Source organism: Scyliorhinus canicula, chromosome 1, assembly GCF_902713615.1.
Source record: "Scyliorhinus canicula chromosome 1, sScyCan1.1, whole genome shotgun sequence".
NCBI classification, from domain to species: Eukaryota; Metazoa; Chordata; class Chondrichthyes; order Carcharhiniformes; family Scyliorhinidae; genus Scyliorhinus; species Scyliorhinus canicula.
In genome coordinates, this window is record NC_052146.1 from 280690661 (window position 1) to 280711539 (window position 20879).

General features: G+C 51.7%; 1 protein-coding gene across 3 annotated transcripts in view; it reads right to left on the minus strand.

Annotated features, from left to right (window-relative positions):
- The window catches only part of LOC119974801 (kynurenine 3-monooxygenase), a 102565-nt gene that overhangs the window by 65258 nt on the left and 16428 nt on the right, over positions 1-20879 (minus strand). For all 3 annotated transcript variants that reach the window (XM_038814084.1, XM_038814069.1, XM_038814076.1), the window contains exon 4: positions 2148-2237. In XM_038814084.1, coding sequence (XP_038670012.1) covers positions 2148-2237 — 90 coding nt within the window. The remainder of the gene's footprint in view (positions 1-2147; positions 2238-20879) is intronic.

The window sequence follows — 20879 nt, forward strand, 5'->3', positions numbered from 1 at the left end:
GGGAGCCACCAAATGTGCGACCACTCACTCCATGACCGACAACAGAAGTCACTTCTTGGCATTCTCAATGCCAGGGATAGACTGCAGAGTTGCAATGAGGTAACTGATGCCCAGCATTTGGATTCTGTCCAGGCTGTTACCCAATTAACTGGATCCACAAAGGACCAAATTCAAGAATCTGAGCTCAAGGTTTTTATAATCGCCCCTGAAGTGCAACCTGTTTAGCAAGAGTTTCACTGAAGATGCAGTGATTAATCACCTCACAGATACTAGGTGTTATGGAGCAGAGGGTTGGGGTGACAAGAGGAAATGAAGGGAACTGTTAGAAGGGAACAAACGGATACAGTTTAAGGGCAGCACGGCGGCGCCGAGGTCCCAGCTTTGCTCCCGGCTCTGGGTCACTGTCCGTGTGGAGTTTGCACATTCTCCCCGTGTTTGTGTGGATTTCGTCCCCACAAGCCAAAGATGTGCAGGCTAGGTGGATTGGCCACGCTAAATTGCCCCTTAATTGGAAAAAATTAATTGGGTACTCTAAATTTATATTTAAAAAATGAATACAGTTTAATTACAATGATTTATTAGGGCAAACAATAATTATAATCTATGAAAGGATCTTTGAGAAGCTTTTTGAACTTATATAGTGTTTCAAAAGGTTAAAGAAAATTCTACACTCAGGGTAAAGACATTGCCCAGCAACATGCTGATGTGGCAAAGGACACTGACACTAGCAAGGTCCATATCAGTACAGTAACTTGTTTTTCCGTAACTTGTTTTTAAGATCTGCAACTTGTTAAAAGTCACAGGCACAACTAATAGTGCCTACAAACGAGGGAAGAGATTAGAATGGAGCCACAGAAGGATAAGGCTGGAAAATACTCACTTTGCCTTGTGTACATATAAAAACTTGTTGAATGCAGAAGTCTGAACCAGATAACGTGCCTTGCCTACAATTTATAAGTATTGCTTGAGTTCTCAACCAAGCAGAGTCAGCTCCAAAGATCCTTCTCTGAGGCTGTGCTCTCCCAATGCGTTGGCTAATAGCCTATCGTTCTATACTTGGTTCTTCTGTGATTATTTTGGATAGTAATCTGCTCTACAACACCAGGCATCATACTGTGCAGAGTTGTTCACAAAGAATCTAAAGGATTCTATGAACTGATGGTTCTCAGAAAACAGCTAGCCCTTTAGAACATAGAACAGTACAGCACAGAACAGGCCCTTCGGCCCTCAATGTTGTGCCGAGCCATGATCACCCTACTCAAACCCACGTATCCACCCTATACCCGTAACCCAACAACCCCCCCCCCTTAACCTTACTTTTATTAGGACACTACGGGCAATTTAGCATGGCCAATCCACCTAACCTGCACATCTTTGGACTGTGGGAGGAAACCGGAGCACCCGGAGGAAACCCACGCACACAGGGGGAGGACGTGCAGACTCCACACAGACAGTGACCCAGCCGGGAATCGAACCTGGGACCCTGGAGCTGTGAAGCATTGATGCTAACCACCATGCTACCCTGCTGCCCCTTTGTAAGCACTAATCCTGGAACTCAGCATTGGAGGATGATATAGAGCATGTCCCTCTAACTGCCTCTTCTGAACACTTCCTCCTCATCCATGCTGTACATTCCATCTTGTCTTTCCTCCTCTTAGTCTAAACAGTCCCCTCAGGAATGTTACTTGATTTGATGTTCGCTGTGTGGAAAGTATATGATGCTGTATCATGTGATGTCTAGCACGAGGGGACATAGCTTTAAATTGAGGGGAGATAGATATAGTCCAGATGTCAGAGGTAGGTCCTTTACTCAGAGAGTAGCAGGGGCGTGGAATGCCCTGCCTGCAACAGTAGTGGACTCGCCAACACTAAAGGCATTCAAATGGTCATTGGATAGACATATGGATGATAAGGGAATAGTGTAGATGGACTTTAGAGTGGTTTCACAGCTCGGTGCAACATCGAGGGCCGAAGGGCCTGTACTGCGCTGTAATGTTCTATGTTCTATGTCAGTGCCTTCAGCCAGTTCATCTTGCAGCTTATTAGCTGTATCTATGAAAAACACCCACCGAAAACATACAAGACATCACCTGCAACGCTTACTGTGCTATAGAATGGTGTGGTGCTTTTTTATGCATAAAGGTTACCTGGCTGCTTGTTCCATATGCAATAAAGGACTTCCTGCCTGAAAGAGAGTGGATCATCCTGCCTTTCATGGGAATACCCTTGCATACTACCTGAAAAACAAGAATTGAAGCATTATATTTTAAGAAGTTGGGAAATCTGGGGTTATTCAGCAACAGACAGTGAAACTGTCAAACAGTTGTCATTCCCGAGCACAATGGCTGAAGCTAAACACAAGTGCCATTAGATTTGCCCAGTAAGAAGTCTTACAACACCAGGTTAAAGTCCAACAGGTTTGTTTCAAACACGAGCTTTCGGAGCACGGCTCCTTCTTCAGGTGAATGGGGCATCACGCCGGCATCTCCACATCATTAGATTTGCCAACATTGACACTTTTTAAAAAACCTGAGGTCACCAATACCTGTCCAAACAAGATTATACTAAATAATAGTCATAGCAGGGATATTTTTGCAGCAAAGTACTGGCTGCCGACTTTAAAGAGCTTATCTAAATCAGTGTCAGGAGCAACTTAAAATTGTCCTTAATCACACCACATGGTCCTTGCATGAATCATACTTTTGGCTGCAGGTATGCCTGTTTTACACCAAACTATAGAATTTTATATCACTATTGCCTTCCTCAAACATCCTCCACAACTTGTCTGCACAGTAAGAAGTCTTACAACACCAGGTTAAAGTCCAACAGATTTATTTGGAATCACTAGCTTTCAGAGCGCAGCTTCTTCATCAAGTGAGTGAAGAGGTGGGTTCCACAAACACATATATAGACCAAGTCAATGATGCAAGATGATACTTTGAGTGCGAGTCTTTGCAGGTAATTACGTTTTTACAGGTCCAGATTGCACGACTGGAGAGAGGGATAATCACAGGTTAAAGAGGTGTGAATTGTCTGAAGCCAGGACATTCGGTAAGATTTAGCAAGCCCATGCCAGATGGTGGGGGCTGAATGTAGTGAGACATGAATCCAAGGTCCCGGTTGAGACCATACTCATGCATGCGGAACTTGGCTATCACTTTCTGCTCGGCGATTCTGCGTTGTCGCGCGTCCTGAAGGCCGCCTCGGTTACCCGAAGATCAGAGGCTGAATGCCCTTGACTGCTGAAGTGTTCCCCGACTGGAAGGGAACATTCCTGCCTGGTAATTGTTGCGTGATGTCCATTCATCCATTGTCGCAGCATCTGCATGGTCTCGCCTTGGGACATCCTGCCTGCATAATAGATTTATGCACATTCTCCCCATGTCTGCGTGGGTCTGTCTCACCCCCACAACCCAAAAGATAGCCCCTTAATTGGAAACAAAATAATTGGGTACTCTAAATCTGAAAAAAATAGTAGATTTAAATATATATTACACCCTGAAAAGATAGGATCAAAACATCTGGAACCATAAGTAATGTTTTCTTCTGGCAGCAAAGTTTAGTAAAAATTGAATCATGGACGCTTACAGCACAGAGGATTCATTCAACCCAATGTGCCTGTTCGGGCTCTTCGCTATGCTGAGGCCCACATTCTTGCTTTTTTTGCCCCTAACCCTACAAGTTCCTCATCCCTCGTGTACCTCCAAGTCCCACTTGAAATTATTTATGGCATCAGCTTCCGCCCCTTTTTCAGGTGGAACATTGCAGATCCCAGCAAGTCCCTTTGAATGAAAATATCTCTCCTCAACACTCCTCTATATCTTCTGCCAAAGATTTTCAATCAACGACCTCTAACTATTGATCCACTCAAAGAGCGAATTGTTTCTACTCTTATCACAATAGAGTAAAGGTCTGGCACATATAGGGCAGAATTCTCCGCTCCCGACTTCCGGTTGCGGCTATGACCAGCTAAGTCGCACGTTTGGCTGCTCCTGCTACAAAGGTGTTTTCGGGCCGATTGGAGGGCCCCAACGGCGCTGTAAGGACAAATCCCGGTGGGGGAAGGCTCCCTGAAGAGAACCAGACCAACTTTATGGTCGGTACCCGGAGTGGGGTGGTAAAGAAAGCAACAGCAGCTCCCAAAAAAAAGCGGGGGAAGAAGACCAAAATGGCGGCCGGTGGCGCACCCGAGGAATGGAGGAAATGGGCGGAGGAGCAGCAGGCCGCTCTCCTGCGCTTCTTTACGGAGCTGAAAATGGAGCTCTTGGAGTCAATGAATGTGACGACCACCAGGCTGATGGGAGCCCAGGCGACCCAAGAGGCGTCGATTCGGGAGCTGCAACAGGAGATGACTGTGAGGGAGGAGGAGGCCACGGTCCTCGTGGGAAAGGTAGAGGTGCACGAGGCACTCCACCTGAAATGGCAGAGCCGTTTTGAGGAGCTGGATACCCGAATGAGGCGGAAGAACCTGAGGATCTTGGGCCTGGCAGAAGGCCTGGAGGGGTCAGACCTCCCGGGATATGTAGCAGAAATGCTGAGCTCCCTGATGGGGGCAGGGGCCGTCCCTTCGCCCCTGGAGCTGGAAGAGGCCTACAGGGTCATGGCTAGGAGGCCAAGAGCAAATGAGCCCCCGAGGGCGGTGCTGGTGCGGTTCCAGCGACTCAGCGACCGTGAGAGAGTGCTGGAGTGGGCCAAGAGGGAAAGGAGCAGCAAGTGGGAGAATTCGACGGTGAGGGTCTACCAGGACTGGAGTGCAGAGGTGGCAAAGCGGCGGGCCCGGTACAACCGGACGAAGGCGGTGCTACATGCAAACCGGATCAGGTTCGGAATGCTGCAGCCAGCGCGCTTGTGGGTCACCTACAGGAACCAACACCACTATTTTGAGTCCCCAGAGGAGGCGTGGGCCTTTGTACAGGAAGAGAAACTGGACTCGAATTAGACCCAGGGGATACTTGGCGGCCGTAGCCGCTCGGGTACTTTCAGCTGAATTCTTTGTTTGGATTTTGAACTCTTGCTGTGGTTTTTCTTCTGATGTTTTTTTCCCCTTTGCCAACTTCCCTTAGTTATTGTTATTGTGGTTATTCATGGTTATTTATGGTTATTTATGCTGTTTGGTAGAGGGCGACTGTTAAGTACATTGTTATTTGTTATTTATCTGTTATTTATAATGTTAAGTTGGGGAGGTGGGACGGGGGGGAGAGCAGATCGGGGATATGGGCCCCTAGGGGGGGTTCTTTTACAGGCATGGACGGGGACGGGGGTGGAACTGAAGATGGCGGGGTGGGGTGTGGCAGGGCGAAAGCGCGGGCTTTCCTCTGTTTTCCCGCGCGCGGGGCAGAGGAGGGGGGAGGGGAGGAGTGCGGGGCGTGGCTAGCAATGGCGACCTTTCCCGCGCTGGAGCGGGGCCAGGGAGGAGTGGCAAGGGGGGGGAGGCCCCCCCCCCGAGCCGGGGGGAGTCGGAGTGTGGCAGGAGCAGCCGGGTCAGCGTGAACCAGCTGACTTACGGGAGTACGATGGAGGGTACATCGCGGCTAGGAGGGGTCCTAGCCTGGGGGGGGGGGGGGGGGAGAGGGGTTAGGGAGGGACACCGGGTTGCTGCTGAAAAGACCAGAAACGGGAAGTGGAGGACTGGAGAGGTGGGGGGAGGGGGACATCGCCATGGGGAGCGGGTCAGAAGGGGAGGGTCGACCCGGGGCGAGCAGGGAACAGGACATGGCTAATCGGCAGGGGAAGGGGCGGGTCGTCCCGCGACCCGGCTGATCACTTGGAACGTGAGGGGGTTGAATGGGCCGGTCAAGAGATCAAGGGTATTCTCACACCTGAAGGGACTGAAGGCTGATGTAGCAATGTTACAGGAGACCCATTTGAAGGTAGTGGACCAGGTTCGCCTGAGAAGGGGGTGGGTGGGACAGGTGTTCCACTCTGGATTGGACGCAAAGAACCGGGGGGGTGGCGATTCTGGTGGGAAAGAGGGTGTCGTTCGTGGCGGAGGAGGTGGTGGCGGATAAGGAGGGTAGGTATGTGATGGTGAAGGGTAAGCTGCAGGGGGAGAAAGTGGTGATGGTCAACGTATATGCCCCGAACTGGGATGACGCGGGTTTTATGAGGCGCCTATTGGGCCTCATTCCGGGACTGGAGGCAGGGGGCTTGATCATGGGGGGGGACTTTAACACAGTGCTGGACCCCGGGCTAGACAGATCGAGCTCAAGGACCAATAGGAGGCCGGCAGCGGCAGAAGTGCTGAGGGGGTACATGGAGCAGATGGGAGGAGTAGACCCATGGAGGTTTGGTAGGCCGAGGGCGAGGGAGTATTCCTTTTTCTCCCACGTCCATAGAGTGTACTCCAGAATCGATTTCTTCGTGTTGAGCAGGGGGCTGATCCCGAGGGTACGGGAAGCTGAGTACTCGGCCATTGCGATCTCTGATCATGCACCGCATTGGGTGGATGTGGAAATGGGGGAGGCGCGGGACCAGCGCCCGCTGTGGCGGCTGGATGTGGGGCTGTTAGCGGACGACGAGGTGTGTAAAAGGGTCCGGAAGAGCATTGAGAGCTATCTGGACTTGAATGACACGGGTGAGGTGCAGGTGGGGATGGTCTGGGAGGCCCTGAAGGCAGTGATCAGGGGAGAGCTGATCTCCATAAGGGCGCACAGAGAAAGAAAGGAGAGGCAGGAGAGGGAGAGGCTGGTGGGGGAGCTATTGGAAGTGGATAGGAGATATGCGGAGGCACCAGAGGAGGGGCTGCTGGGAGAACGGCGCAGCCTGCAGGTCAAGTTCGACCTGCTGACCACCAGGAAGGCAGAGACGCCGTGGAGAAGGGCACAGGGCGCGGTCTATGAGTATGGGGAAAAGGCGAGCAGGATGCTGGCACACCAGCTTCGCAAACGAGATGCGGCTAGGGAGATTGGGGGAGTGAAGGAGAGGGGCGGGAAGGTAGTGCAGAAGGGGCAAGAAGTGAACGGGGTCTTCAGGGATTTTTACAAGGAGTTGTATCGGTCTGAGCCGCCGACGAGGAGAGGGGGAATGGAGGACTTCCTAAACAAATTGAGGTTCCCAAGGGTCCAGGAGGGGCTGGTAGAAGGGCTGGGGGCGCCAATAGGGCTAGAGGAGCTAGTCAAGGGAATAGGTCAGATGCAAGTGGGGAAGGCGCCGGGGCCAGATGGGTTCCCGGTGGAATTCTATAAGAAAAATGTGGCTCCGCGCGGCATCGGGAAGGCCGTTGTGAACTCGGCCGAGTACATGACGGCCTCGGAGGCCGCTCCTCGCACCCTATTCACACCCCCCCCAGGGGGCTAGGAGCGGTGCTCCTTAAATCTCGGCGTCGTGAATGACGCGACGGCAGCGCCTAAATGACATCAGCCTGCGCGTCATGACGGCTGCCGGCTCCAACCCACGCATGTGCGGTTGCCATCTTCCCCTCCGCTGCCCCGCACGACGTGGCGGCTTGATCTTGCAGGGCGGCGGAGGGGAAAGAGTGCGTCGCTTGGAGACGCCGGCCTGACGATCGGTGGGCACCGATCGCGGGCCGGTCCCCTCCCGAGCACGGCCATGGTGCTCACTCCCCTCTCCGCCCCCCACAAGCCACAAACGAAGATTTGGCGCCATGTTCACGACGGCAGCGACATGGGGTGGTTGCCGCCGGCGTGAACAGGTCAGGAACGTCAGGCCACTTGGCCCATCCGGGCCGGAGAATCGCCGGTCGCCGTGAAAAATGGCGAGAGGCGATTCTGCGAGCGGGGGGAGGGAGAATCGCAGGGGGTGCCAGGGCGGCGTGTCGTGAGTCTCCCGGCCCTTCCTAGATTCTCCCACCCGGCGTGGGGAGCAGAGAATCGCGCCCATAGGGTGGGTCTGAGTACAGTACCAGCCATACAGTGACGTAAGAGAAAACATGACCAAAACCTGGGAGTCAGTTTAGTGTTGGACAGATCCATGTGCACTATCACTGAAGCAAAGAGACAGCTCCTAGATTGAAATGAAATGAAAATCGCTTATTGTCACGAGTAGGCTTCAATGAAGTTACTGTGAAAAGCCCCTAGTCGCCACATTCCAGCGCTTGTTTGGGGAGGCTGGTACGGGAATTGAACCCGCACTGCTGGCATTGTTCTGCTGGCAAGCCAGCTATTTAGCCCACTGTGCCAAATCAGCCCCTGAACCATTTATTTAACATACACAGTTCCTGTAGTTAATAAATACATACATACAGTTAACCTACTGAGGAGCATAGACAGGGTGGATAGGTAGCAACTGTTCCCCTAAGTTGAAGGGTCAGTTACGAAGAGATATAAGGTCAAAGTGAGGAGTGGGAGGTTTCGGGGGGATTTGAGGAAAAGCATTTTTACCCAGAGTGGTGATGGTCTGGAATGTACTGCCTGGGAGGGTAGTAGAGGCAGGATGTCTCACATCCTTTAAAAAGTACCGGATGAGTACGAGCACGTCATAACATTCAAGGCTTTGGGCCAAATGCTGACAAGTGGGATTAGGTGGGCAGGTCAGGGCCTTTCAAGACTTTTTAAGATTTGCTGAATGGTACGAATCACCCTTCAGCATGGTGGTAGTGAATGAAAAAAAATTTAAAAACCATGCAAAAATGCAAAGCAAAGTAAAATCCTCAAGAGGTATTTGAAGAAGCATTCTGACCAGAAGAAAAGTTGGGAAGCAGTTGCACAAAGAATAATCACCAGGGAAAATCTCCAGAGAAAGACCTGGAAGCTGAAGACAGAAATGTAAAATCCCTCATTGCAGTAGAAAACTCAATTTCGTGGAAGTCCAGCTTCAAATTCCAGAGTGCAGACTCAGCAGACCGAGGCAGGGGTAAGGTAAAACTTTTCAATTTCAGGAGAAAGCAAGTCCTGAGAAACTTTTAAATAGTTCCGTAATCAGAAATTGCTGTTTAAAAAATGGAAGAATTGTGAATAAAGAATCAGCATTAAAGAACAGCAAAGGTCATGATTGGTGCTTTTGTGACCCTAAAGGTTAGCGCTGAATTCAGACGTTTGCAGCTAGTCGATTCAAGCAGCCATTGTTCATAGTCAAGACAAAGTGCGAACGCCATTGCAGCAGGAGCCTGACAAAAGCAACAAGCAATGGGTAAACCCTTTGCCTTCAGACAAATGGCAGCACCACCTTGGATTTCAGAAATATCTTAAAGCTGAATCTACACTTTTTACATTTTTTAAATCATAGATCAGAAATCCACTCTTCCAGAGCATTGTGGACTTATTCAAGGTCAAGATCAATTATGTAGAATCTTAGAAAAGCTACAGCACAGAATGAGGCCATTCGGCCCATCTTGTCCATGCCAGCCTGAGTATGCCCAGGTGCCTTTTCTAATCCCATCTTCCTGCACCCAGTCCGTAGCCCTGCAGGTTAGAGCACTTAAGGTGCAGATCCAGGTACATTTAAAAAAAATATATTTTTATTCTCCCCCTTTTTCACATTTTCTCCCAAATTTGCATCCACTATCAATAAACAAGAATCAGTAACGAATATAATGTCAATCCCCATATCAATAACAACGATCCCATCCTCCCACCAAACCCCAAACATTAGCCCGCATGTTCACATAAACAAATGACCAAAAGGAATAAGGAATCAGCCATAGTTACCATTAACCCACACAGTCCCCCTCCCCCAAACCCTCCCAACCAACCTCCCACCTAATGTTTGATGTTATCCAGTTCTTGAAAGAGCATAATGAATAACGCCCATGAATTATAGAACCCCTCCATCCTTCCCCTCAGTTCAAACTTAACTTTCTCAAGAGTCAGGAATTCCAACAGGTCGCCCTGCCACACCAGGGCACAGGGTGGAGAGGCTGCTCTCCATCCCATCAGGATCCGCCTTCGGGAAATCAACGAGGCGAAGGCTACAACATCTGCCTCCGCACCCGTTTCTAACCTCAGCTGGTCCGACACCCCGAATATGGCCTCCCAACACTGATATGTAAAGGGGCTTCAGGTGGCCTTTGTGTCAGGTGAGGATGTGAAGATAGAGTTTTGTGCAGAGTCTGTTAAAGTGGAATGAAGGTATCCAACAGCAGCTAAACATCTAACACTCCAGCCCGTCTAGAAATTCCTGCATCTCTCGGTCTCCCCCAGGTGGCTCTGACTTGTACAACCTCTCATAGAATTCTTCAAAGCCCTTGTAATCAGATCCGGAGCCACCACCAACTTCCCTGCCCTGTCCCTCACCTGAACAATTTCCCTTGCCCATGCCTCCCTCCGAAGCCTTATCTCCATGCTTGTAAATTGCACCCCTTGCTCGCCTCAGTTGCCGCACTGCCTTCCTGGTAGATAGTCGATCAAAGCTCGCCTGTAGTTCCTTCCGCTTTTCTAACTTCATCTTCTGCATAACTCCTATCTACCTCCAACATCTCATCTATTAGCCTCTGCCGCTCCAACCTCTCCTCTTTGTCCACCCTGGCCTTAAACAAGATCACCTTACACCTCACCACCACCTTTAGAGCCTCCCAGACAACTGCCTTCGACACCGCACCCGTACAGTTGAAACCTACATATTCCTCAATTACTTTTTCAATTTTGTCACAGAACCCTTGGTCCCCCAACAGTTCCACATCTAATTCCCACCTTGGCCTCTGTGTTACCTCCTTCTCCAGTACCATATCCACCTAATGTGGAGCATGATCTGATACTGCAATTGCCGAGTACTCCAACCCCTTAACCCCAGCCAGCAAAGCCTTCCCCACCACGAAAAAGTCGATCCGCGAGAATACCTTATGAACTGCCGAGAAAAATGAATACTCCCGCTACCTCGGGTGCAGAAACCTCCACGGGTCCACCCCTCCCATTTCCACCATTAGCCCAGCCAATGCCTTTGCCTCTTGACTGGACCTCCCAGCCACCTGATGTTCCATGTGACTATCCTAACTGGGGGTCTCTCACCCCCCCCCCCTCCTTATCCACCATCATCGTACCACCGGTCCCTGCCCATGAGCCTAACCCGCCCCGATCCATTATTAACATCAAACCCTTCTCCCATCCCAGAATCCCCCCCTACACTTCCTCTCACCTCACCTCCGTTCACTAGCTAACTAAAGTCGGCTAGTGAACGGAGGTGAGGGGAGGGCTGCGGACATTGGAGTCTGGATAGCAGGTTTTGATGGGCCTACGAGGCGAGCAGGGGCGGGTGGGGGTGGAGGAGGGATCGATACTGGTAGACGTTTTCTCGAGAGGAAGTGTAGGGGGGGATTCTGGGATGGGAGAAGGGATTTGATGTTAATAATGGATAGGGGCAGGTTAGGCTCATGGGCAGGGCCCGGTGATACGATGATGGTGGATAAGAAGGGTTAACACGTTTATTCGGTAGACCTGATGGTCAATGACATTATTGCAAGAAAAGGAATCAAGGAAACATTTGCGAAATTTAAAGAAATACTAAAATCATTTGTTAGTTTAACCTAGGAAGTAACAAGATCTTCCAAAATGCTAAATTTAATAAACGTATTCAGCAGCCAGGAGAACCTATCAAATCATTCATTAATGATCTGTACAGGATGGCTGAAGGTTGAAAATACAAAGAGCTAGAATCTGACCTTTTTACAGATAGAATTATGGAGGAAGAGCAGACAACGACATAGGTAGGAAAAGGGATAGGGATGTAAGGCAGGAATTCAGGGAGCTAGGGTGGAAACTTAGAACTCGAACAAACAAAGTTATTATCTCTGGGTTGTTACCCATGCCACGTGCTAGCGAGACGAGGAATAGGGAGAGAGCAGTTGAACATGTGGCTACAGGGATGGTGCAGGAGGGAGGGTTTCAGGTACCTGGATAATTGGGGCTCATTCTGGGGTAGGTGGAACCTCTACAAACGGGATGGTCTACACCTGGACCAGAGGGGTACCAATATCCTGGGGGGGAAATTTGCGAATGCTCTTCGGGAGGGTTTAAACTAATTCAGCAGGGGGTTGGGAACCTGAATTGTAGCTCCAGTATACAGGAGGTTGAGAGTAGTGAGGTCATGAGTAAGGTTTCAAGGTTGCAGGAGTGTACCGGCAGGCAGGAAGGTGTCTACTTAAACACCAGAAGCATCCGGAATAAGGCGGGTGAACTTGCAGCTTGGGTTGGTACCTGGGACTTCGACGTTGTGGCCATGTCAGAGACATAGATAGAGCAGGGACAGGAATGGCTGTTGCAGGTTCCGGGGTTTAGATATTTCAGTAAGCTCAGGGAAGGTGGTAAAAGAGGGGGAGGGGTGGCATTGTTAGTCAAGGACAGTATTACGGTGGCAGAAAGGACGTTTGATGACGACTCATCTACTGAGGTAGTATGGGCTGAGGTTAGAAACAGGAAAGGAGAGGTCACCCTGTTGGGAGTTTGCTATCGGCCTCCGAAAAGTTCCAGAGGTGTGGAGGAAAGGATTGCAAAGATGTTTCTGGTTAGGAGCGAAAGTAACAGGGTAGTTGTTATGAGGGACTTCAACTTTCCAAATACTGACTGGAAACGCTATAGTTCGAGTACTTTACATGGGTCCGTTTTTGTCCAATGTGTGCAGGAGGGTTTCCTGACACAGTATGTAGATAGGCCAACGAGAGGCGAGGCCATATTGGATTTGGTACTGGGTAATGAACCAGGACAGGTGTTAGATTTGGAGGTAGGTGCGCACTTTGGTGATAGTGACCACAATTCAGTTACGTTTACTTTAGCGATGTAAAGGGATAGGTATATACCGCAGGGCAAGAGTTATATCTGGGGGAAAGGCAATTATGATGCAATGAGGAAAAGCTTAGGATGCATCGGATGGGGAGGGAAACTGCAGGGGATGGGCACAATTGAAATGTGGAGCTTGTTCAAGGAACAGCTACTGCGTGTCCTTGATAAGTATGTACCTGTCAGGCAGGGAGGAAGTGGTCGAGCGAGGGAACCATGGTTTACTAAAGTAATTGAATCACTTGTCAAGAGGAAGAAGGAGGCTTATGTAAAGATGAGACGTGAAGGTTCAGTTAGGGCACTCGAGAGTTACAAGTTAGCTAGGAAGGTCCTAAAGAGAGAGCTAAGAAGAGCCAGGAGGGGACATGAGAAATCTTTGGCAGGTAGGATCAAGGATAACCCTAAAGCATTCTATAGGTATGTCAGGAATAAAAGAATGACGAAGGTAAGAGTTGGGCCAGTCAAGGACAGTCGTGGGAAGTTGTGCCTGGAGTCTGAGGAGGTAGGAGAGGTGCGAAATTAATATTTTTCATCAGTATTCACGCAGGAAAAAGACAATGTTGTCAAGGAGAATACTAAGATGCAGGCTACTAGACTAGAAGGGCTCAAGGTTCATAAGGAGGAGGTGTTAGCAATTCTGGAAAGTGTGAAAGTAGATAAATCCCCTGGGCCAGATGGGAATTATCCTAGGATTCTCTGGGAAGCTAGGGAGGAAATTGCTGAGCCTTTGGCTTTGATTTTTATGTCGTCATTGTCTACAGGAATAGTGCCAGAAGACTGAGGATAGCAAATGTTGTCCCCTTGTTCAAGAAGGGGAGTAGAGACAACCCCGGTAACTATAGACCAGTGAGCCTTACTCCTGTTGTGGGCAAGTCTTGGAAAGGTTTATAAGAGATAGGATTTATAATCATCTAGGAAGGAATAATTTAATTAGGGATAGTCAACACGGTTTTGTGAAGGGTAGGTCGTGCCTCACAAATCTTATTGCGTTCTTTGAGAAGGTGACCAAACAGGTGGACGAGGGGAAAGCAGTTGATGTGGTTTATATGGATTTCAGTAAAGCGTTTGATAAGGTTCCCCATGGTAGGCTATTGCAGAAAATATGGAGGCATGGGACTCAGGGTGATTTAGCAGTTTGGATCAGAAATTGGCTTGCTGTAAAATGACAGTGTGTGGTGGTTGATGGGAAATGTTCAGCCTGGAGTTCAGTTACTAGTGGTGTACCACGAGGATCTGATTTGGGGCCATTCTGTTTGTCATCGTTATAAATGACCTGGAGGACTCGAATTAGACCCAGGGGATACTTGGCGGCCGTAGCCGCTCGGGTACCTTCAGCTGAACAAGCGGCTTTTTTTTCGGCTGGGTCGGAACTGGGCAACTCTTATTGGAACGGTTTCCTTTTTTTTTCTTTCTTTGTTGGGATCTTGAACTCTTGCTTTGGGTTTTTCTTCTGATGTTTTTTCCCCCCTTTGCCAACTTCCCTTAGTTATTGTTATTGTGGTTATTCATGGTTATTTATGGGTATTTATACTGTTTGGTAGAGGGCGACTGTTAAGTACATTGTTATTTGTTATCTATCTGTTATTTATAATGTTAAGTTGGGGAGGCGGGACGGGGGGAAGAGCAGATCGGGGATATGGGCTCCTAGGGGGGGTTCTTTACAGGCATGGACGGGGACGGGGGTGGAACTGAAGATGGCGGGGTGGGGTGTGGCAGGGCGAAAGTGCGGGCTTTCCTCTGTTTTCCCGCGCGCGGGGCAGAGGAGGGGGGAGGGGAGGAGCGCGGGGCGTGGCTAGCAATGGCGACCTTTCCCGCGTTGGAGCGGGGCCAGGGAGGAGTGGCAAGGGGGGGAGGCCCCCCCCCCGAGCCGGGGGGAGTCGGAGTGTGGCAGGAGCAGCCGGGTCAGCGTAATCCAGCTGACTTACGGGAGTACGATGGAGGGTACATCGCGGCTAGGAGGGGTCCTAGCCTGGGGGGGGGGTTAGGGAGGGACACCGGGTTGCTGCTGGAAAGACCAGAAACGGGAAGTGGAGGACTGGAGAGGGGGGGGGGAGGGGGCCATCGCCATGGGGAGCGGGTCAGAAGGGGAGGGTCGACCCAGGGCGAGCAGGGAACAGGACATGGCTAATCGGCAGGGGAAGGGGGCGGGTCGTCCCGCGACCCGGCTGATCACTTGGAACGTGAGGGGGCTGAATGGGCCGGTCAAGAGATCAAGGGTATTCTCACACCTGAAGGGACTGAAGGCTGATGTAGCAATGTTACAGGAGACCCATTTGAAGGTAGTGGACCAGGTTCGCCTGAGAAGGGGGTGGGTGGGACAGGTGTTCCACTCTGGATTGGACGCAAAGAACCGGGGGGTGGCGATTCTGGTGGGAAAGAGGGTGTCGTTCGTGGCGGAGGAGGTGGTGGCGGATAAGGAGGGTAGGTATGTGATGGTGAAGGGTAAGCTGCAGGGGGAGAAAGTGGTGATGGTCAACGTATATGCCCCGAACTGGGATGACGCGGGTTTTATGAGGCGCCTATTGGGCCTCATTCCGGGACTGGAGGCAGGGGGCTTGATCATGGGGGGGGACTTTAACACAGTGCTGGACCCCGGGCTAGACAGATCGAGCTCAAGGACCAATAGGAGGCCGGCAGCGGCAGAAGTGCTGAGGGGGTACATGGAGCAGATGGGAGGAGTAGACCCATGGAGGTTTGGTAGGCCGAGGGCGAGGGAGTATTCCTTTTTCTCCCACGTCCATAGAGTGTACTCCAGAATCGATTTCTTCGTGTTGAGCAGGGGGCTGATCCCGAGGGTACGGGAAGCTGAGTACTCGGCCATTGCGATCTCTGATCATGCACCACATTGGGTGGATGTGGAAATGGGGGAGGCGCGGGACCAGCGCCCGCTGTGGCGGCTGGATGTGGGGCTGTTAGCGGACGACGAGGTGTGTAAAAGGGTCCAGAAGAGCATTGAGAGCTATCTGGACTTGAATGACACGGGTGAGGTGCAGGTGGGGATGGTCTGGGAGGCCCTGAAGGCAGTGATCAGGGGAGAGCTGATCTCCATAAGGGCGCACAGAGAAAGAAAGGAGAGGCAGGAGAGGGAGAGGCTGGTGGGGGAGCTATTGGAAGTGGATAGGAGATATGCGGAGGCACCAGAGGAGGGGCTGCTGGGAGAACGGCGCAGCCTGCAGGTCAAGTTCGACCTGCTAACCACCAGGAAGGCAGAGACGCAGTGGAGAAGGGCACAGGGCGCGGTCTATGAGTATGGGGAAAAGGCGAGCAGGATGCTGGCACACCAGCTTCGCAAACGAGATGCGGCTAGGGAGATTGGGGGAGTGAAGGAGAGGGGCGGGAAGGTAGTGCAGAAGGGGCAAGAAGTGAATGGGGTCTTCAGGGATTTTTACAAGGAGTTGTATCGGTCTGAGCCGCCGACGAGGAGAGGGGGAATGGAGGACTTCCTAAACAAATTGAGGTTCCCAAGGGTCCAGGAGGGGCTGGTAGAAGGGCTGGGGGCGCCAATAGGGCTAGAGGAGCTAGTCAAGGGAATAGGTCAGATGCAAGCGGGGAAGGCGCCGGGGCCAGATGGGTTCCCGGTGGAATTCTACAAGAAAAATGTGGACTTGGTGGGACCGGTACTGGTACGAGCCTTTAATGAGGCGTGAGAGGGGGGGGTTCTGCCCCCGACAATGTCGCAGGCTCTGATCTCCCTGATATTGAAGCGGGATAAAGACCCCGTGCAGTGCGGGTCCTACAGGCCTATATCGCTTCTAAACGTGGATGCCAAGTTGCTGGCAAAGATCCTGGCAGCTAGAATAGAGGATTGTGTGCCAGGGGTAATCCATGAGGACCAGACGGGGTTCGTGAAGGGGCAGCAGCTCAACACGAACGTGCGGAGATTGCTGAATGTAATTATGATGCCGGCAGTGGAGGGGGAGGCTGAGATAATGGTAGCGCTGGACGCGGAGAAGGCATTCGATAGGGTGGAGTGGGGGTACCTGTGGGAGACGTTGGAACGGTTTGGGTTTGGGGAAGGGTTTATTAAGTGGGTGAAGTTGCTCTACTCGGCCCCGACGGCGAGTGTAGTGACAAATGGGAGGAGGTCGGAGTATTTCGGGCTCCACCGAGGGACCAGGCAGGGATGTCCCCTATCCCCCCTACTTTTCGCACTGGCGATTGAACCATTGGCGATGGCACTGAGGGGTTCAGGGGGGTGGAGAGGACTGACTAGGGGAGGGGAGGAACATCGAGTATCGCTGTATGCGGATGATCTACTGCTGTATGTGGCAGACCCAGAAGGGGGAATGCCGGAGATAATGGAACTATTAGCAGAGTTTGGGGACTTTTCGGGGTACAAACTAAATTTGGGCAAAAGCGAGGTTTTTGTGATACACCCGGGGGACCAGGGAGAGGGTATTGGGAGACTCCCCTTCAAGCGAGCAGGAAAGAGCTTTAGGTACTTAGGGGTGCAGGTGGCAAGGAACTGGGGGACCCTCCACAAGTTGAACTTTTCCAGGCTGGTGGAACAGATGGAGGAGGAATTTAAGAGGTGGGACATGGTACCGCTGTCGCTGGCGGTGAGGGTGCAGTCAATCAAAATGACGGTCCTCCCAAGGTTCTTGTTTTTATTTCAGTGCTTGCCCATCTTCCTCCCTAGGGCCTTCTTCAAAAAGGTGACGAGTAGCATCATGAGCTACGTGTGGGCGCACGGCACCCCAAGGGTGAGGAGGGTCTTTTTGGAGCGGAGTAGGGACAGTGGAGGGCTGGCACTACCCAATCTCTCGGGGTATTACTGGGCGGCAAATGTGTCAATGGTGCGCAAGTGGATGATGGAAGGGGAGGGGGCAGCTTGGAAACGAATGGAGAGGGCGTCCTGTGGCAACACAAGCCTGGGGGCCCTAGTAACGGCACCATGGCCGCTCCCCCCCACGAGGTACACCACGAGCCCGGTGGTGGCGGCCACCCTCAAGATATGGGGGCAGTGGAGGCGACACAGGGGGGAAATGGGAGGTCTGTTGGCGGCGCCAATAAGAGGGAACCATAGATTCATCCCGGGGAACATCGACGGGGGATTTCAGAGCTGGCACAGGGTGGGCATACGGCAGCTGAAGGACCTATTTATAGAGGGGAGGTTTGCGAGCCTGGGAGGGCTGGAGGAGAAGTTTGAGCTCCCCCCGGGAAACATGTTCAGATATTTACAAGTGAAGGCATTTGCTAGGCGGCAGGTGGAGGGGTTCCCCCTGCTCCCCAGTAAGGGGGCGAGTGATAGGGTGCTCTCGGGGGTCTGGGTCGGAGGGGGGAAGATATCAGACATCTACAAGATAATGCAGGAGGCGGAAGAAGCATCAGGGGAGGAGCTGAAAGCCAAGTGGGAAGGGGAGCTGGGAGAGCAGATAGAAGATGGGACGTGGGCGGATGCACTGGAGAAGGTCAATTCTTCCTCCTCGTGTGCGAGGCTGAGCCTCATTCAATTTAAGGTGCTGCATAGAGCTCACATGACGGGGACAAGGATGAGCCGGTTCTTTGGGAGTGAGGACAGGTGTGTCAGATGTCTGGGAAGCCCTGCGAACCATGTGCATATGTTCTGGGCATGTCCGGTGCTGGAAGGGTTCTGGAAGGGGGTGGCAAGGATAGTGTCAAAGGTGGTGGGGTCCAGGGTCAAACCAGGATGGGGGCTTGCGATCTTTGGGGTCGGGGTAGAACCGGGGGTACAGGAGGCTAGGGAGGCCGGAATACTGGCCTTTGCGTCCCTAGTGGCTCGACGAAGGATATTAATTCAATGGAAGGACGCGAGGCCTCCAAGCGTTGAAACTTGGATTAACGATATGGCTAGCTATATTCAGCTAGAAAGGATCAAATTTGCCCTGAGAGGGTCGGTACAGGGATTCTCCAGGCGGTGGCAACCTTTCCTTGACTTTTTAGATCAGAGATAGGCGTTCGGGGTCGTGGCAGCAGCAACCCGGGGGGGGGGGAAGGGGAGGGAGGGGGGGGAAGGGGAGGGAGGGGGGGGAGGGGAGGGAGGGGGGGGAGGGGAGGGAGGGGAGGGAGGGGGGGGGAGGGGAGGGAGGGGGGGAGGGGAGGGAGGGGGGGGAGGGGAGGGAGGGGGGGGAGGGGAGGGGGGGGGAGGGGAGGGAGGGGGGGGAGGGGAGGGAGGGGGGGGAGGGGAGGGAGGGGAGGGAGGGGGGGAGGGGAGGGAGGGGGGGGAGGGGAGGGAGGGGGGGAGGGGAGGGAGGGGGGGAGGGGAGGGGGGGAGGGGAGGGGGGGAGGGGAGGGAGGGGGGGAGGGGAGGGGGGGGAGGGGGGGGCAGCAATGGTCGTGGGGGGACATGCACGACTGTAACGCGGGCAAGTCTGCTCGCTGCTCATGTCTGAAATTGTAGGCTGCCTTGTTTGTTAAGTTGTTGCTTGGGGGGGGGGGGGGGAGGACTGGTGCGCGCGAGAGGGCGGGCGAGGGAGGGATATTTGCCTAGAGGGATTGTGTTGTAAATAATTTAAAAATTAGTAGGGGTAAATGTTTGTATGGAAAAACTCTTTCAATAAAAATTATTTAAAAAAAAAAATAAATGACCTGGAGGAGGGCGTAGAAGGATGGGTGAGTAAATTTGCAGAGCTGGGCTGAGAGGTGGCAAATAGAGTTTAATACAGAAAAGTGTGAGGTGATTCATTTTGGAAGGAGTAACAGGAAGACAGAGCACTGGGATAATGGTCAGATTCTTGGTAGTGTGGATGAGCAGAGAGATCTCAGTGTCCATGTACATAGATCCCTGAAAGTTGCCATCCAGGTTGATAGGGTTGTTAAGAAGGCGTACAGTGTGTTAGCTTTTATTGGTAGAGGGATCACGTTTCGGGACCATGAGGTCATGTTGCAGCTGTACAAAACTCTGGCGCGGCTGCATTTGGAGTATTAAGTATCTGGTCGCCGCATTTCTAGGAAGGATGTGGAAGCATTGGAAAGGGTGCAGAGGAGATTTACCATGATGTTGCCTGGTATGGAGGGTAGATCTTATGAGGAAAGGCTGAGGGATTTGAGACTATTTTTGTTAGAGAGAAGAAGGTTAAGAGGTGACTTAATTGAGGCATACAAGATGATCAGAGGATTAGATAGGGTGGACAGTGAGAGCCTTTTTCCTCAGATGGTGATGGCTAGCATGAGGGGACATAGCTTTAAATTGAGGGGACATAGATACAGGACAGATGTCAGAGGTAGGTTCTTTACTCAGAGAGTAGTAAGGGCGTGGAATGCCCTGCCTGCAACAGTAGTGGACTCACCAACATTAAGGGCATTTAAATGGTCATTGGATAAACATATGGATGATAAGGGAATAGTGTAGATGGGCTTTGGAGTGGTTTCACAGGTCGGCGCAACATCGAGGGCCGAAGGGCCTGTACTGCGCTGCAACGTTCAATGTTCTATGTTCTAACGCACACCCTCAGATGTGCTGCAAGCAAAGAAAGACTAACCCTCGAGAAAGTGATCCAGATGGTTAAGCAGTCTTAACTCCATATGCAGCACATGTCCATCATAATCATAGAATTTACAGTGCAGAAGGAGGCCATTCAGCCCATCAAATCTGCATCAGCCCTTGGAAGGAGCACCCTAAGCCCATACCTCCACCCTTTCCCCATACCTCCACCCTATCCCCTCACCTCCACCTGTAACCCAACCTACTCATTTTTGTGGACACTAAGGGCAATTTAGCATAGCCAGTCCACCTAACCTGCACATCTTTGGACTATGGGAGGAAACCGGAGCACCCAGAGGCAACCCACGCAGACACGGGGAGAACATGCAGACTCCGCACAGACCTTGACCCAAGCCGGGAATCGAACCCGAGATCCTGGAGCTGTGAAACAACTGTGCTGCCCACGATAGCACGGTGAGAAAGGGGAGAAAGTAAACTGTAGTCCAGCAGGAGCCCCAGAGTCCAGTCAGTTAAACAGCACAGAAACAGGGGTACTCCAGGCCAAGGGAATCAATACCCTTACCAATCAGTAGACTGAGCATGCCAGCACAGTCCAGCAAAGCATCGCCACAGAAAAGATCAATGTCCTACAATTTCAACCCAATACTTCCAATGTGACAGAAGTGGACACTTAATTGGCAAACAGTTCAAGCTCTAAACCGCTAAACACACAGTAAGCCCAAGGATGATTCAGAAGGCTGAGAATGCACACCAGGTGGACCCAGCAGTATTTCTTAGGTGTGATCTAAGATCTTGGATTTTCATTTTGG